The sequence below is a fragment of the Furipterus horrens genome, unplaced genomic scaffold (genome assembly GCF_987537825.1).
Source record: "Furipterus horrens unplaced genomic scaffold, mFurHor1.1.pri manual_scaffold_4, whole genome shotgun sequence".
NCBI lineage: Eukaryota > Metazoa > Chordata > Mammalia > Chiroptera > Furipteridae > Furipterus > Furipterus horrens.
Window position 1 is genome coordinate 88,190,304 of NW_028327174.1, and position 13,558 is coordinate 88,203,861.

A 13,558-nucleotide genomic window follows, 5' to 3' on the forward strand; every position below is an offset into this window, starting at 1 on the left:
TTTCATTTAGAATGGAACTGCAGATAAAGAGCTTCCCAGACAAGGTAAAGCCAAAGGAATTCATTATCACCAAGTCATTATTATACGAAATGTTAAAGGGACTTCTTTAAGATAAAGAAGATCAAAACTATGAACATTAAAATAACAACAAACTCACAATATCAACTGAATCTAAAAAACAAAAACAAACTAAGCAAACAAGCAGAACAGGAACAGAACCATAGGCATGGAGATCATTTGGAGGGTTATCAGCTGGGAGAGGGAAAGAATAGAATGGAGAAAATGGTGCAAAGATCAAGAAGCATAATTGGCAGGAACAAAATAGACAGCGGGCTGTTAAGAATAGTACAGGAAAGGAAGAAGCCAAAGAACTTACACACATGACCCATGGACATGAACTAAGAGGGTGGATTGCTTGAGGGGACGGGGATACACAGCTGAGGGGGACAAAGAAGGAAAAATTGGGACAACTGTAACAGCATAATCAATAAAATATACTTAGAAAAACAGCTCATTGTACGTTCCAGCCCTCTGAAAGCTAACCAACTTAAAGAAAATTATTTAACCATTGCTTCCAGATATTCAACTATCATTCCATTCTTTTTCATTTTAAATTAAGTATTTTATTAGGTTTAAACACCTCTCAGTTAAAATCTGCTTTTAAGCATTATCTCCAAAAGATAAAAACTAGTATTGAAACTAAATTCACCTTTGAGGGGTCATATCTTCTGAGTGTTTCTAAGAGTTCTGGAACTTGTATTCTTGTCTCTTCTTCACAGAAGAAAATCCATGATGAATTTCTGCTAAATGTTACAGAAAAGCTGACAAAATGAAATAGGCTATAGTATTCACCTCTATAAAGGGAGTTTTTAATAAGGTTTAAAACTGAGAGGCAGAAAATGGATGAAGGACATATAAAATGGCAAGATATCTAAATTTTCTTTATATTTTTCTTTAACATATAATTTCAGCTTATAGGAAAGCCAGACACTACTGGTTTATACAACAGCTAGACTTCTTAAAGTTAATTCTCTCTATAACAACATCAGTTCAGAAAACAAATTATTTTCAAATATAAATATCAAATATGTAAATATTTTATCTTTTAAGAAAGAAACATTTAAAACTAAAAGCCATTGATGGTTAGAAATCAATCATCAAGAAATCCGGTTAATGTAGTAGTCATAAGAATGGGAGTTCAAATTTATTTCAGTTACTGGCTCTGAGAAAAAAACACACCATCTTGATATGAAAACTAGGGAGTTTACAAGTGTCCAGGAATGTACACAATTCCAGGGATACATACTGAGGTAACAATGGAAGTATGGTCCATGCACCTTCCTGCTCAGACAGCTCGTGAAGCAGAAGGACTCTGGGAAGTTCCTAAAGAAATAAATCAAGGAAGAGAAATAAGTAAAACTATAATATGATCACTCCAATTCTTTTTTAAAAAAGACTAAATTTTAAAACAAAGAAATTTTTAGAGACCTGACATTTTACTCTTTGCACTATTCTCATTTTTCTTCTCTTCTGGAGCTAATAGAAATAAAAGAGTTGGGCTGAATACAACACACCCTCTCTACCACCCAGACACCAAACAGTGCTGAATACCTCCATGAAGGGTCTTCAGTGACACCCAGAGCTGACCTGATATTTTCATATTTGCAAAGGTGACTGGAAGAGAAGAGTCCAGAGGAAGTAATCAGAGAACACTAAGAGGCATCAAAATAGTTTTTATTGTGCCCTGGCTGGTGTGGCTCAGTGGTTTGAGCATGACCCCACAAACCGAAGGTTTGCTGGTATAACTGATTGATGTTTCTCTCCCCCTTTTTCTCCCTGCCTTCCCCTCTCTCTAAAAATAAACAAATATAATCATTTTTAAAAATAAAGGTAACCTAGAGAGATAAATGAGCCCCAAATCCACTTTTTAAAAAATAGCTTTTATTATATATACACCACAGGTAGCACATGAAAAATAAAACACTTATGCTAAAAAAAAGGATATAATATCCAGTTTACCTCACATGAAAATAACTTTTTAAAAAGGCCCTAAAAACCTCAAAACGCCATGGAAACAAAGAGTTTGGGATATAAATATTGTATATATATTCCTTAAGTATTCAAACAATAATAATAATAGCATAATGATTGAATTTCAAAATTTATAAACATAGGAGGAACTAAAATTCAGAAATGAGATACAACTATGGTTAAATAAACATGTACACATATACACAAAGAAAGATGAATACTTTTAAGGCTATGAATGTTAGCTTTGAAGTAAAGCACTATTCATTATATTTCAAGTTATTACAAGCCAAAAATCAGATATCTAATATGCTTAAACACCTCCCCCAACAAACTTCAGTATATTCTGTATTTTTATCCTATTTCCTGATAACTGGTAAAGACAAAATAAATATCTAAATATTTAAAATATCACTGTACTAATGTAGTGCAGTAATATTCCATATCAGTGGTAAGTTCATTTAAGTTTAGTATTTAAGAAGACAGTGGTTTTAATATAAATCTTTGGAATTAAATATCAAATAAGCCTCATTTCTTTATGTTACGTACCATTTATTTTACCTTCCATGTACAAATATGAAATGCAAAACCGGTAGTCAAAGGTTAAATCATAAGGGAAGAAATTAAGGCTATGCTAAGTGAAACGAACGAAAATCCACGTGAAACGAGTGGTGAAAGGAAGGAAACCAGGGTTCAAATCAATGACTTGGAACATAAGAAAGAAAGAAATAAATAGTCAACCAGTACAGAAGGAGGAAACAAGAACTGAAAAAAACAAGGAGAGGCTTAGGAACCTCTGGGACAACTTTAAACATACCAACATCAGAATCATAGGGGTGCCAGAAGGCGAAGAGGAAGAGCAAGAAATGAAAAGCTTATGTGAGAAAATAATGAGGGAAAACTTCCCAAATTTGGTGAAGGAAATAGACATACAAGTCCAGGAATAACAGAGAGTCCCAAACAAGCTAGACACAAGGAGGACCACACCAAGACACATCATCATTAAAATGCCAAAGGTTAAAGATAAAGAGAATCTTAAAAGCAGCAAGAGAAAAGAAGAGAGTTACCTACAAAGGGGTGTCTATAAGCCTATCAGCTGATTTCTCAAAAGAAATTTTGCAGGCAAGAAGGGACTGGCAAGAAGGATTCAAGGTGATAAAAAGCAAGGACCTACAACCAAGATTACTCTATCCAGCAAAGCTATCATTTAGAATGGAAGGGCAGATAAAGTGCTTCCCAGACAAGTAAAGCTAAAGGAGTTCATCATCACCAAGCCCTTACTATATAAAATGTTAAAGGGACTTCTTTAAGAAAAAGAAGATCAAAACTATAAACTTTAAAATGACAACAAACTCACAACTATCAACAACAGAATCTAAAAAATAAAAACAAAACAGTCTAAGCAAACAACCAGAATAGGAACAGAATCACAGGTATGAGGATCATTTGGAGGGTTATCAGCTGAGAGGGGGAAGAGGGAGTAATGGGGAAATGGTGCAAGGATTAGGAAGCATAATTGGAGGTACAAAATAGGAAGATGTTAAGAATAGTACAGGAAAGGGTAAAGCCAAAGAACTTATATGCATGATCCATGAACAGGAACTAAGGGGGCTGGGACTGCTGGAGGGAAGTGGGGGTTCTGGGAGAGAGGGCAAAGGGAAAAGAAATTGGGACAACTGTAACTGCATGATCAATAAAATACACTTTAAAAAAGTATGGGAAATATAGTCAATAATGTCGTGATGGCTGTGATGGTTTCTGGTGAGTGCTGGACTTATGCGGTAGTCACTTAGTGGGTTGTATGAATGTCCAGGCACTACACTGCATACCTGGAACTAATATAAAATAACACTGAATTTCAACTGTAATTGAAAAAAATAAATTAAAAAAGCTCAAGGTACTTCTCCTTTGTCTTGTAACTTCTTTAAAAATGTATTATTCTTTGTTGAACATTTTCTATGAGACTGAATGCTAAGCCACCTCTTTCTACATGTTAATAAAGTTCTATTTTTATAATTTTCATTCTTATTGTTTGTTGAATTTGCAGAGTCATTTTTTTCAACAAAATCTGGCACACCCTAGATATGGCTTACTAAGTCTCTAATACTGCTGAACTGATCACCCCTCTCCATAGTCCTGTACACTAGATATTGATGAGATGGATGACTGAGGTTTGCTCCTGGTAGACTATATGATGGTGACCACTGGGCAAATAAAATCTCAGAACCCAGAAACCCCTCTTCAAAGGTAATAATGACAGCAAAGACTTTTTTTTCCAATTGTGGTTGACATTCAATATTATTTTGTATTTGTTTTATATTACTTTATATTAGTCATTAGTTTTTGTGACTACACATTTATGTAATTTAGAGTGATGCCACTGATATTTTCAGTGCCTACCTGGCACCATACATGGTTGTTACAGTATTATTGAATATATTCCATACGCTGTACTTTAAAAAAAAAACAAAAAACGGTTAAATCAGACTAACAAAATAGCATGTTAAAGAAAAAAACAAACCTAAAGGCTGAATTAACAGTGATCTATGATAATCCAGGGCTTTCCTACTGTTGAGTCTAAATTATCAGTAATTTCACTGTCTTTTAAAATAGTGTATAAATGTTATATATATTCATGAGGTACTGTTTAAAAACAAATATTGTGTGAAGAAACCTAATAAATTAACATTTGCATAAGTTTCAAATAACTATGTGAACATATTAATATGAGCTAAATAGAAAAGAAACAGCAAATACTAAAAAAAAGTTTTATAATAGGTAGCAAATGAGCTATTATGTGGAAACTGAAATTATAATAATGAAGATTTTAGACGTCCAGTAAAGATGGAGGCATAGGTAGAAACACTTTACCTCCTTGTGTAACATCAAGAATTACAACTAACCTCAAAACAAAAACACCCATAACTGCCAGAATATCAAATGGTATGGAAGTCTGACAACCAAGGATTTCAAGAAGCCATATTCATCCAGAGAGGTAGGAGGGGTGGAGACATGGAGTTGGGGTAGAGAGAATGCAATGTGGCATGGAGAGGTGGCAGCAGAACAGGTGGTCCCACATTCACATGTGGTGGATAAAAATCAGGAGGGATGCCTTGGGAGCGAGTGATCCCAGCCCAGGCCAGACCACACAGCCCAGAGTTCCAGCACCAGGAAGATAAAGGTCTTTTAACTTGTGGCTGTAAAAACCAGTGGGGGATGGGGCAGCAGAAGAAACTGCTAATTTCTCAGGAGATTCCATTTAAAGGGCCCACACGGACTCAGAACACAGGCAAACCCACCCACTCTGGGAATCACCAACAGGGTAACAGCTGGAAGGGCACCAGTCGCAATACAGGCCCTGGGTGAAGTGACTGGAAACGGGATGAGTGCCGGGCAAACCTTCAGAAGCCAGGCAGCGGTACTGTCTCCTCCAACCCTTCCCCTCACACAGAGGAGTGAAGTGGGTTGTGTAGGATACCTAAGGCTCCACCCCATACAACTTAACAGGTGCACTAAGATAGGTAATTAAAGCGGCTCCACTTAATACACAGAAACAAACATGGGGGAGGGGGGTTTGCCAAATTAAGGAGACAAAGAAGTATGGCCCAAATGAAAGAACAGGAAAAAAACCCAGAGAAAGAACTAAACGAAACAGATAGCCAACCTATCAGATGAAGAGTTCAAAACATTGATGATCAGGAGGCTCAGAGAACTCATTAAGTATGGCAGAAATGTAAGGGAAGAAGTGAAGTTTACATTAAGTTAAATAAATAAAAATCCACAGGGAACCAACAGTGAAGGGAAGGAAGCCAGGATTCAAATCAACGATTTGGAACATAGGGAAGAAATAAAACATTCAATCAGAATAGAAAGGAGAAACAAGAATTCAAAAAAATGATGAGACTCTGGGACATCTTCAAAAGTGCCAACATCTGAATCATAGGAATGCCAGAAAGAGAAGAGGAAGAGCAAGAAATTGAAAACTTATTTGAAAAAATAATGAAAAAAACCTTCCCTAATTTGGTGAAGGAAATAGACATACAAGTCCAGGAAGAACAGAGAGTCCCAAACAAGTTGGACCCAGAGGGGACCACACCAGAACACATAAAAATTAAAATGCCAACTGTAATAGAATAATCATAAAATATAGTTTAAAAAAAGACTTTATAACAATGGAAGCATCTTTATGTTAGGTGGGAAAACACATGATTCCAATTATATAAAACAAATTCATATATGAAGCGAGACCACAAAGGAACCAGAAAAATTAAGATATTCATGTCAAGATGACAAAAGTTATTACATGCATACTTTAAAAACCCTTTAATGTAGTTAAAACATATCTTAGTTTTAAAATGTCTCAAGGAACTTTTCAAAATTTTTCTCCCACACAAGAAGTGTCCTTCCTAGTTATAGGGAATACAGGGTGGGCAAAGGTAGGTTTGCATTTGTGAGTACATGACACCCAGAGTTTATTCTTGTATTACTATTTATTGAATATCATATTTTTTCCATACAAACAACTGTAAACCAACTTTGGCCCCGCCCTGTATATGTGATGTCACCAGATATTGCACCTAGACAACTCATGTCAGCAGAAAGTCTGTCTCACACTTTCCTGCAGACATGCCAAGTCAGGCTCATACACAACTTTTGTCACAATAAAAGTGCAGCAGGCAAAGGTTTAGTCAGCACAAAGGAGAAATTAAATTCTAGACTAAAACTCTATAGCTAACTGGTGGATTGTAATTATTTCTTTCCTTTTTCTTTTTTAACATTTTATTTATTTATTTTTAGAAAGAGGGGAAGGGAAGGAGAAAGACAGGGAGAGAAACATTGATTCGTTGCCTCTCACACGCCCCCAGCTGGGGACCTGGCCCTCAACCCAGGCATGTGCCCTGACTGGGAATCGAATTGGCAAACCCTTTGGTTTGCAGACCACACCAGCCAGGGCAGTAATTATTTCTATCTCTATTACTTTTTTGTGCACTAAATCATATGCCTGGATTTCATATTTGCTTCAGTTGGTGAACACAAAAATGGCAATCAAGCTTTCAGTACCCATAAACCTGCAAATAGAAACACTTCAAAAACCGGTATGCTGTGTCAATATCTACCTCCACCGGCATGTAAATACCTTTGACTCAAAAATATAAAGCTCTACCCTGACACTCAGAAATCTGGTCTTGACAAATTCTTCATTAAGACAAGGTCACATTACAAATAAACTTTCATCTACTAATACTCAAAAAGCTCCAAGAGTCTTTACTCTTTATGTGTGTGTGTGTATGTATATGTATATATGCATAGGTATGTATGTATATATTCTGTGTGTGAATACAAAAGACCCAAACAGATACACATACCCTTATGTGTATTAGCACTTCTTAGATAAAGTAGCTTAAAAGATCAAAGTAAAATTTTCCATCAAATGGTCTTATCTCAGGTCTTACCACTTGGAATTATTATAATTTCTATTCTCTCTGTCCGTCTAACACCACCCTGGAGTTTATACCGCCTTAAGGTGCCATGTCACTAGCCTAAGGCACTTTAGATGCAAAACATGTTTTTAAATATATAATTCGATGAATCACTGAGAAGCAGTTTTCAAATGAAAAATCAAAGGGAAAATAAGAAAGTATTACATCAAAAGAGACATTTGGAATAACAGCTAAAGTAGAAACACTCATGCATGCAGCCCTGTCTACCGTCATTGTAAGCCATGCCTATTTACCAAACCATGCTTCTTCAAACCTAAAAGCAAGACACAGTCCTGTCACTAAGGAGATGATGCCACAGCAGAGGCAAGCATAAAGGGCTAAAAATACAAATGATAGCCCTGGCCATGTGGCTCAGTTGGTTGGAGCATCGTCCTGTGCACTGAATGGTTGCCAGTTCGATTTCAGGTCAGGGTACATACCTAGGTTGCGGGTTCAATCCCCCATTGGGGCATGTATGAGAGGCTACTGATAGATGCTTCTCTCTCATTTTGATCTCTCTCTCTCTCCCCCCCAACCCCCCCCCCCCAAAATCAATGGAAACATGTCCTCGGGTGAGGATTAAAAAAGTAAAATAAAATATTTAAAAATGCAAATGATCAAAAATGGGGAAATGGCAGAAAAGGAAAAGAAAATTTAAAAACTTGATCACAATGACTTAAACTTTTTATGCCACCTGTCTCTATGTCTCGTTGAACCAAAGTCAACCTTTATTTCCATCCTCAGCATCTACCGGTGTCCTAATGAGCACTTTAGTCTCAGAAAGCCCACTAGACTTCCAGTCTATACTTCCTTTGAACATAGTTATTATCAAGGCATATATATTCACATTTAAATATGCTAATAATATTTGAAAACAAGCAAGTTCAAAACGAACACCTCACTCATCACATGGCTGTTGCACATGTTCATCATCTTCATTAGGGAATGAGGTTTGACTGCAGAGCTGAGCAGTCTAAAAACGCTCTGGGAATAAAGAAATCCCATTATTCTACATATGGAAGGAAAATCATGAAAAATTTATAGTTAGGAATATTAATAGTATAAATAAAAAAGCCAACATTTGAACATGGATGAAACAGATTAACATTTAAAACACACAATTTACTTTCATTATATTTAAGGCAAATTTGGTTTTGAACCACTTTAGTTTCCTGACTCTGTCTGGAAAGAATTCAGCTCATTTAACCCCATGCTGCTGGCTTTTTCCTCTGTCCAAAGACAGTTTTCCAATATTTGCAACCTGTCCATCCCTTGATTTAAAATATAAGCCTAGCAGTATATGAGTTTATAGTCTAATTCAGTCTCACTATTCAGAACAAGTACTAAACTAGAAGTCCATACATTTGTTTAGTATTAGGCAAAGTCTCTAAAAGGCTGAACCCATTTAAAGACTGATTCCAGTTCAACTGTATTTCCAAATTCCAACTGTTTTATAGTTCTTAGGCATTGAACTGAGCTTTTAGACCAACAAATAAATTGTGATTAAAATTAACATCTATTTACTTGTAATTTCTTCTGCAAGACGTAGGTATATCTTATGAGGATAATAACAGAGATGTATATAACATGCTGTTTGAAACACATATCAGACAGATTTACTAACCTTTAAAAACACAGTATTATTTATGGACAAGTAGTTGAAATATGATGCTATAATAATGTATCTTCCAGGAATCTAAGCCTATTTTTTAAAAAAAGATTTTTCCAGATACCTGTCTTAATCATTAACTGTGCTTTCTTAACAAGAGAAAAATATTACCTCATTATTTATAAAATTTATTTTTATTAAGCATTTACTTTGAGATGCATTACTAAGTACATTTTTATAGCTCATATAAACATTTTCACTAATCATTCATTCACTCATGAGAGGCAGTAAAGCTTAGCATCTAACAACCTAACCTCTGGAGCCAAAGTACTTGCATGGGAATCCTTGGACCATCTATCTGGGCTGTGTAACCTTGATCAAGCTGCTTGACCTGTCTGCACCTCTGTTTTCTTCTATCTAATATGGAGATAACCATGGTCCTGGGGATCAAGTGAGTTACTACACGCCTCAACTTGGCACATGCTATGCATGAGATAGTTATTATTATTACTGATTTGACTATCTGAATAACTATATGTGCCAGACACTGTTCTAGGAACACAATAAACAGCTGTGAAAACACAAGGCCAAGTCCCTGCCCCCTAGGACCTCACATTCTCATGAAGGGGACAGACTATAAGCAAATAAATCTAGAAGACAATGTCAGGGATAAATGGTATTAAAAAATAAAGCCAGGGAAAGGGATGGTATGAACAGGACACCATTGACTAACCAGCATGGAATTCTTTGCACACATCAACTGCACAAATCTGCTGAGTGATTAAGCCCCATCTGTGTGTCAGGAGGCAGCAGAGCAGACAGAGAGGCTTTGGAGTCAGTCAGATTGAGATATAGGCCAGGTTGCACTACTTATTAGTGATATGACCATGGGCAAGTCACTCAACCTCTCCAAGCCTGTTTCCTCACTGCAAAATGGAGAAAATAACTGTAACCACTTCACAGACTTAAACGAGCTGACACACGAAAACAGCACAGCACAATGTATTGACAGGAACACCAAGTAAAATGATAACAGTGACACATACTCCACAAGGGTCAGCTCGGATGACTACTGTTGTTCCAAGTCTGTCTCCGCTACAGGTCCTGGCCCCATCTACTCGGTATCTCACTAGCCCCTCCAACCCCACCTTTCCAAATGTGAATTCATCATGTTAGCTCATGGCCAGTCACCTTCCTTTCATTCACCTATTCACAAACATCCAGGGGGACCCGTAACTGACCACCTCTATGCATGGGAGCCCTCAGAGTTGCCCCAGGCAGGAGTTGGCAAGCTCTAACTACTTTTCCCAGGCTCAGTTCAGATGTCCTAACAAACCCTTCACTGACACTTGCAGGTAGGGTTGGCCATGTCCTTGCCTGTGCTCTCAGTTTGCTGTGCTTGCATAACTTCATACAGCAGCATGCAGGGCAGGCAGGACTCATACCATCCACAGTGTCCCACTGGGAGCAGGCCACCCTGAGGGGCACCACCCACCACAGGCACCATCCTCATGGAATACTAGACATCGGACGCCAATGTCACCAGTGCAGGAGTGGGTTCTGAAGCAACTGGCCTCTTTGGGTCCCTGGCTCCAGACGCAGAATCCTGCATGGCAATATCCAAGTGGCCACACACAATCACAGGCACCCCCCCTGAGCTAAGGGAGACCAGCGCCTGCCTCTGTTCTTAGTGGGCCATGGCCCAGCTCCCACCACAATCACATGAGGTAGAGTTCTGTATAGTATGGACACAGGGTTCAAATGCTAGGCAGCTAAAAAGAGACAAACGTTCATGACACAGCCTTCCGCATGGTATGAGGAATTAATTATTGCCAAGCAACACCCTCTGCCCTTGGAAGTGGACTTGGTCTCATTGGGGCACCCTGACCAGGCCTTTGCATAAAGTAAATACCAATAAAGATTTATTACATAAATGGATGAATAAATTCTTTTTTTATAGAATTGCATTAATCATAGATTTATTTAGCAGCTCTATAATGGACAATTAAATTTATTTTGCCGTATTTAAAAGACAGATTTCTCATCTGTTAAAGTAGAGACAATTAAACTTACTCCCAAGGTTGTGATGAGGGCTTAGAAATAAATTGTGGCAATTTTTATTATTGAGTTGAAATTAAAATAGGAGTATAGAAAGAATATAAACTATTGTCCCTACATAGTATCCTAACCTACAATTAAATGGAACCAGAGCCCAGGTTTCTTCAAAAACTAAAATTGAAGTAAATAATTTTATAATATCTACAGGGTTTGGCACATTGCTAGTACTCAATAAACATGTAATATGTAAGAAAATGCAAGATAAAAGACAATAACTTACTACCTTTTCAAGGAATCACAAGTGCTTTTTAAATTATTTTAAGAGGTGTCAAAGTGGAAAATGCATTACATCTACTGATTATATATATTAACTTATCAAGTGAGAAGGTTTAACTGTCAAAGAGCCAATAAGAAATAAGTTTATAATACTTGACTCAGAACAGGCACCAGAATACAAATTACAAGTGTTTGACCTCAGTCCTGTCCCCTGCTCATATAAAAGCTGAGATGGGAAAGGAGAAACCATAATAGAATTATAGAAAATGCTACATACACTCACAATATTTAACCAGGATTCAATTAAATGTCAAATCAATACCAGTTGATCTGGACTGGAAGGTGCCATAGTTGGGTGGGGTATTCACTATAAAAAGGCAAAGAAAATGCCTCTACTTCATGGCATGCTTTATTCTATGAGACACAATGAGAAAATAGGTCATAAGAAAATGATTGTGGTACATTTATGCAATGGAGTACTATGTAGCAGAAAAAAAGAAAGAACTCCTACCATTTGCAACAACATGGATGGAACTAGAGAATTATGCTTAGCAAAATAAGCCAGGCAAGAAAGACAAATACCATATGATATCACCTAATACAAGAAACTAATGAACAACAGAAACAAATGAGCAAAACTGAACCAGAGGCATGTAGTCAAGGAGCAGACTAACAGTGACAAAGGGGGGAGGGAGGAGGGAGAGAAGCAGGGTAAGAAGGGGAAGGATCTAGTCAAAGAACATGTATAAATGACCCATGGACATGGACAACGGGGTGGGGATTGACTGTGGGAGAGGCGGTGGGCAGGGTTGGGGGGAGCAAGGGAAGGAAAGAAAAGGAAAAAAATGAAAAGAAAATGTCAGAGCAAATTGTTGCTCATTTTCTAGAAAACAAGCTCAGATAGGTAAAGTGGTTTGCCAAAGGCTACATAGCAAGGAAGCAATACCAGGTTATGAAATTGGATCTTCAAATTCCAAAGCCCACATGCATGCTATATAAACAGTATCTCCTCACTTTCAAATAATTTCTCAACTTGCTCACCTCACCCTATTATTCCGCCCATATCCATCTCCACCAATGGCAGTATTTTTCTTTCTTTCCTTTTCTTTAGAAGAAGAGTAATTTATCCTATTTTTTAAAATTACAGTTGACATATATTGTTATGTTAGTTTCAGGTGTACACCCCAGTGATTAGATATTACATAACTTACTGATTATCCCAATACATCTCACACCCATCTGGCACCATACATAGTTATTAGAATATTATTGACTATATTCCCTTTCCAGTATTTTGCATTCCCATAACTATTCTGTAACTACCCAATTTGTACCTCTTAATTCCTTCACTTTTTTCACCCAAATTTCCAACCTCCCTCCCATCTGGCAATCGTCAAAATGTTCTCTGTATCTGTGAGTCTGTTTCTGTTCTGCTTGTTTACTTTGTTTTTTAACTCAATTGTTAAATACATATGTATTTATTACCATTTTATTGTTCATATTTTTAATATTTTTTTATTTTCCTTAAAGAAGTCACTTTAACATTTCATAGAATAGTGGTTTGGTGGTGATAAACTCCTTTAGTAATCTTGGTTGTAGGTCCTTGCTTTTCATCACTGAATATTTCTTGCCAATCCCTTCTGGCCTACAAAATTTCTGTTGAGAAATCAGCTGACAATCTTATGGAGCTCCCTTGTAGCTAAATAACTGCTTTTCTCTTGCTCCTTTTAAGATTTTCTCTTTGTCTTTAAGCTTTTGCACTTTAAGTATGATGTGTTCTGGTGTGGGCCTCTCTGGGTTCACCTTGTCTGTGACTCTCCGTGCTTTCTGGACTTGTGTGTCCATTTCCTTCACCAAGTTAGAGAAGTCTTCTGTCGTTATTTTTTCAAATAGATTTTCAATTTCTTGCTCTCTCTCTTCTCCTTCCAGCACCCCTATGATGCGAATGTTGGTATACTTGAAGTTGTCCCAGGGGCTCCCTACACTAACCCCATTTTTTTGGATTCTTTTTTCCTTTTGCTGTTCTGATTGGGTGTTTTTTGCTTTCTTATATTCCAAATTGCTGATTTGATTCTCGGCTTCATCCACTCTACTATTGATTCTCTGT

General features: G+C 37.1%; 1 protein-coding gene across 1 annotated transcript in view; it reads right to left on the reverse strand.

The window, feature by feature from the left end:
* LOC150012378 (beta-1,3-glucosyltransferase-like) overlaps nt 1-13,558 on the reverse strand; it is a 102,848-nt gene that overhangs the window by 54,901 nt on the left and 34,389 nt on the right. The window contains exons 4-5 of the mRNA XM_090275166.1: nt 1,307-1,383; nt 710-821 (exon numbers count right to left, since the gene is read on the reverse strand). Of these exons, the coding sequence (XP_090131292.1) occupies nt 710-821; nt 1,307-1,383 (189 nt within the window). The remainder of the gene's footprint in view (nt 1-709; nt 822-1,306; nt 1,384-13,558) is intronic.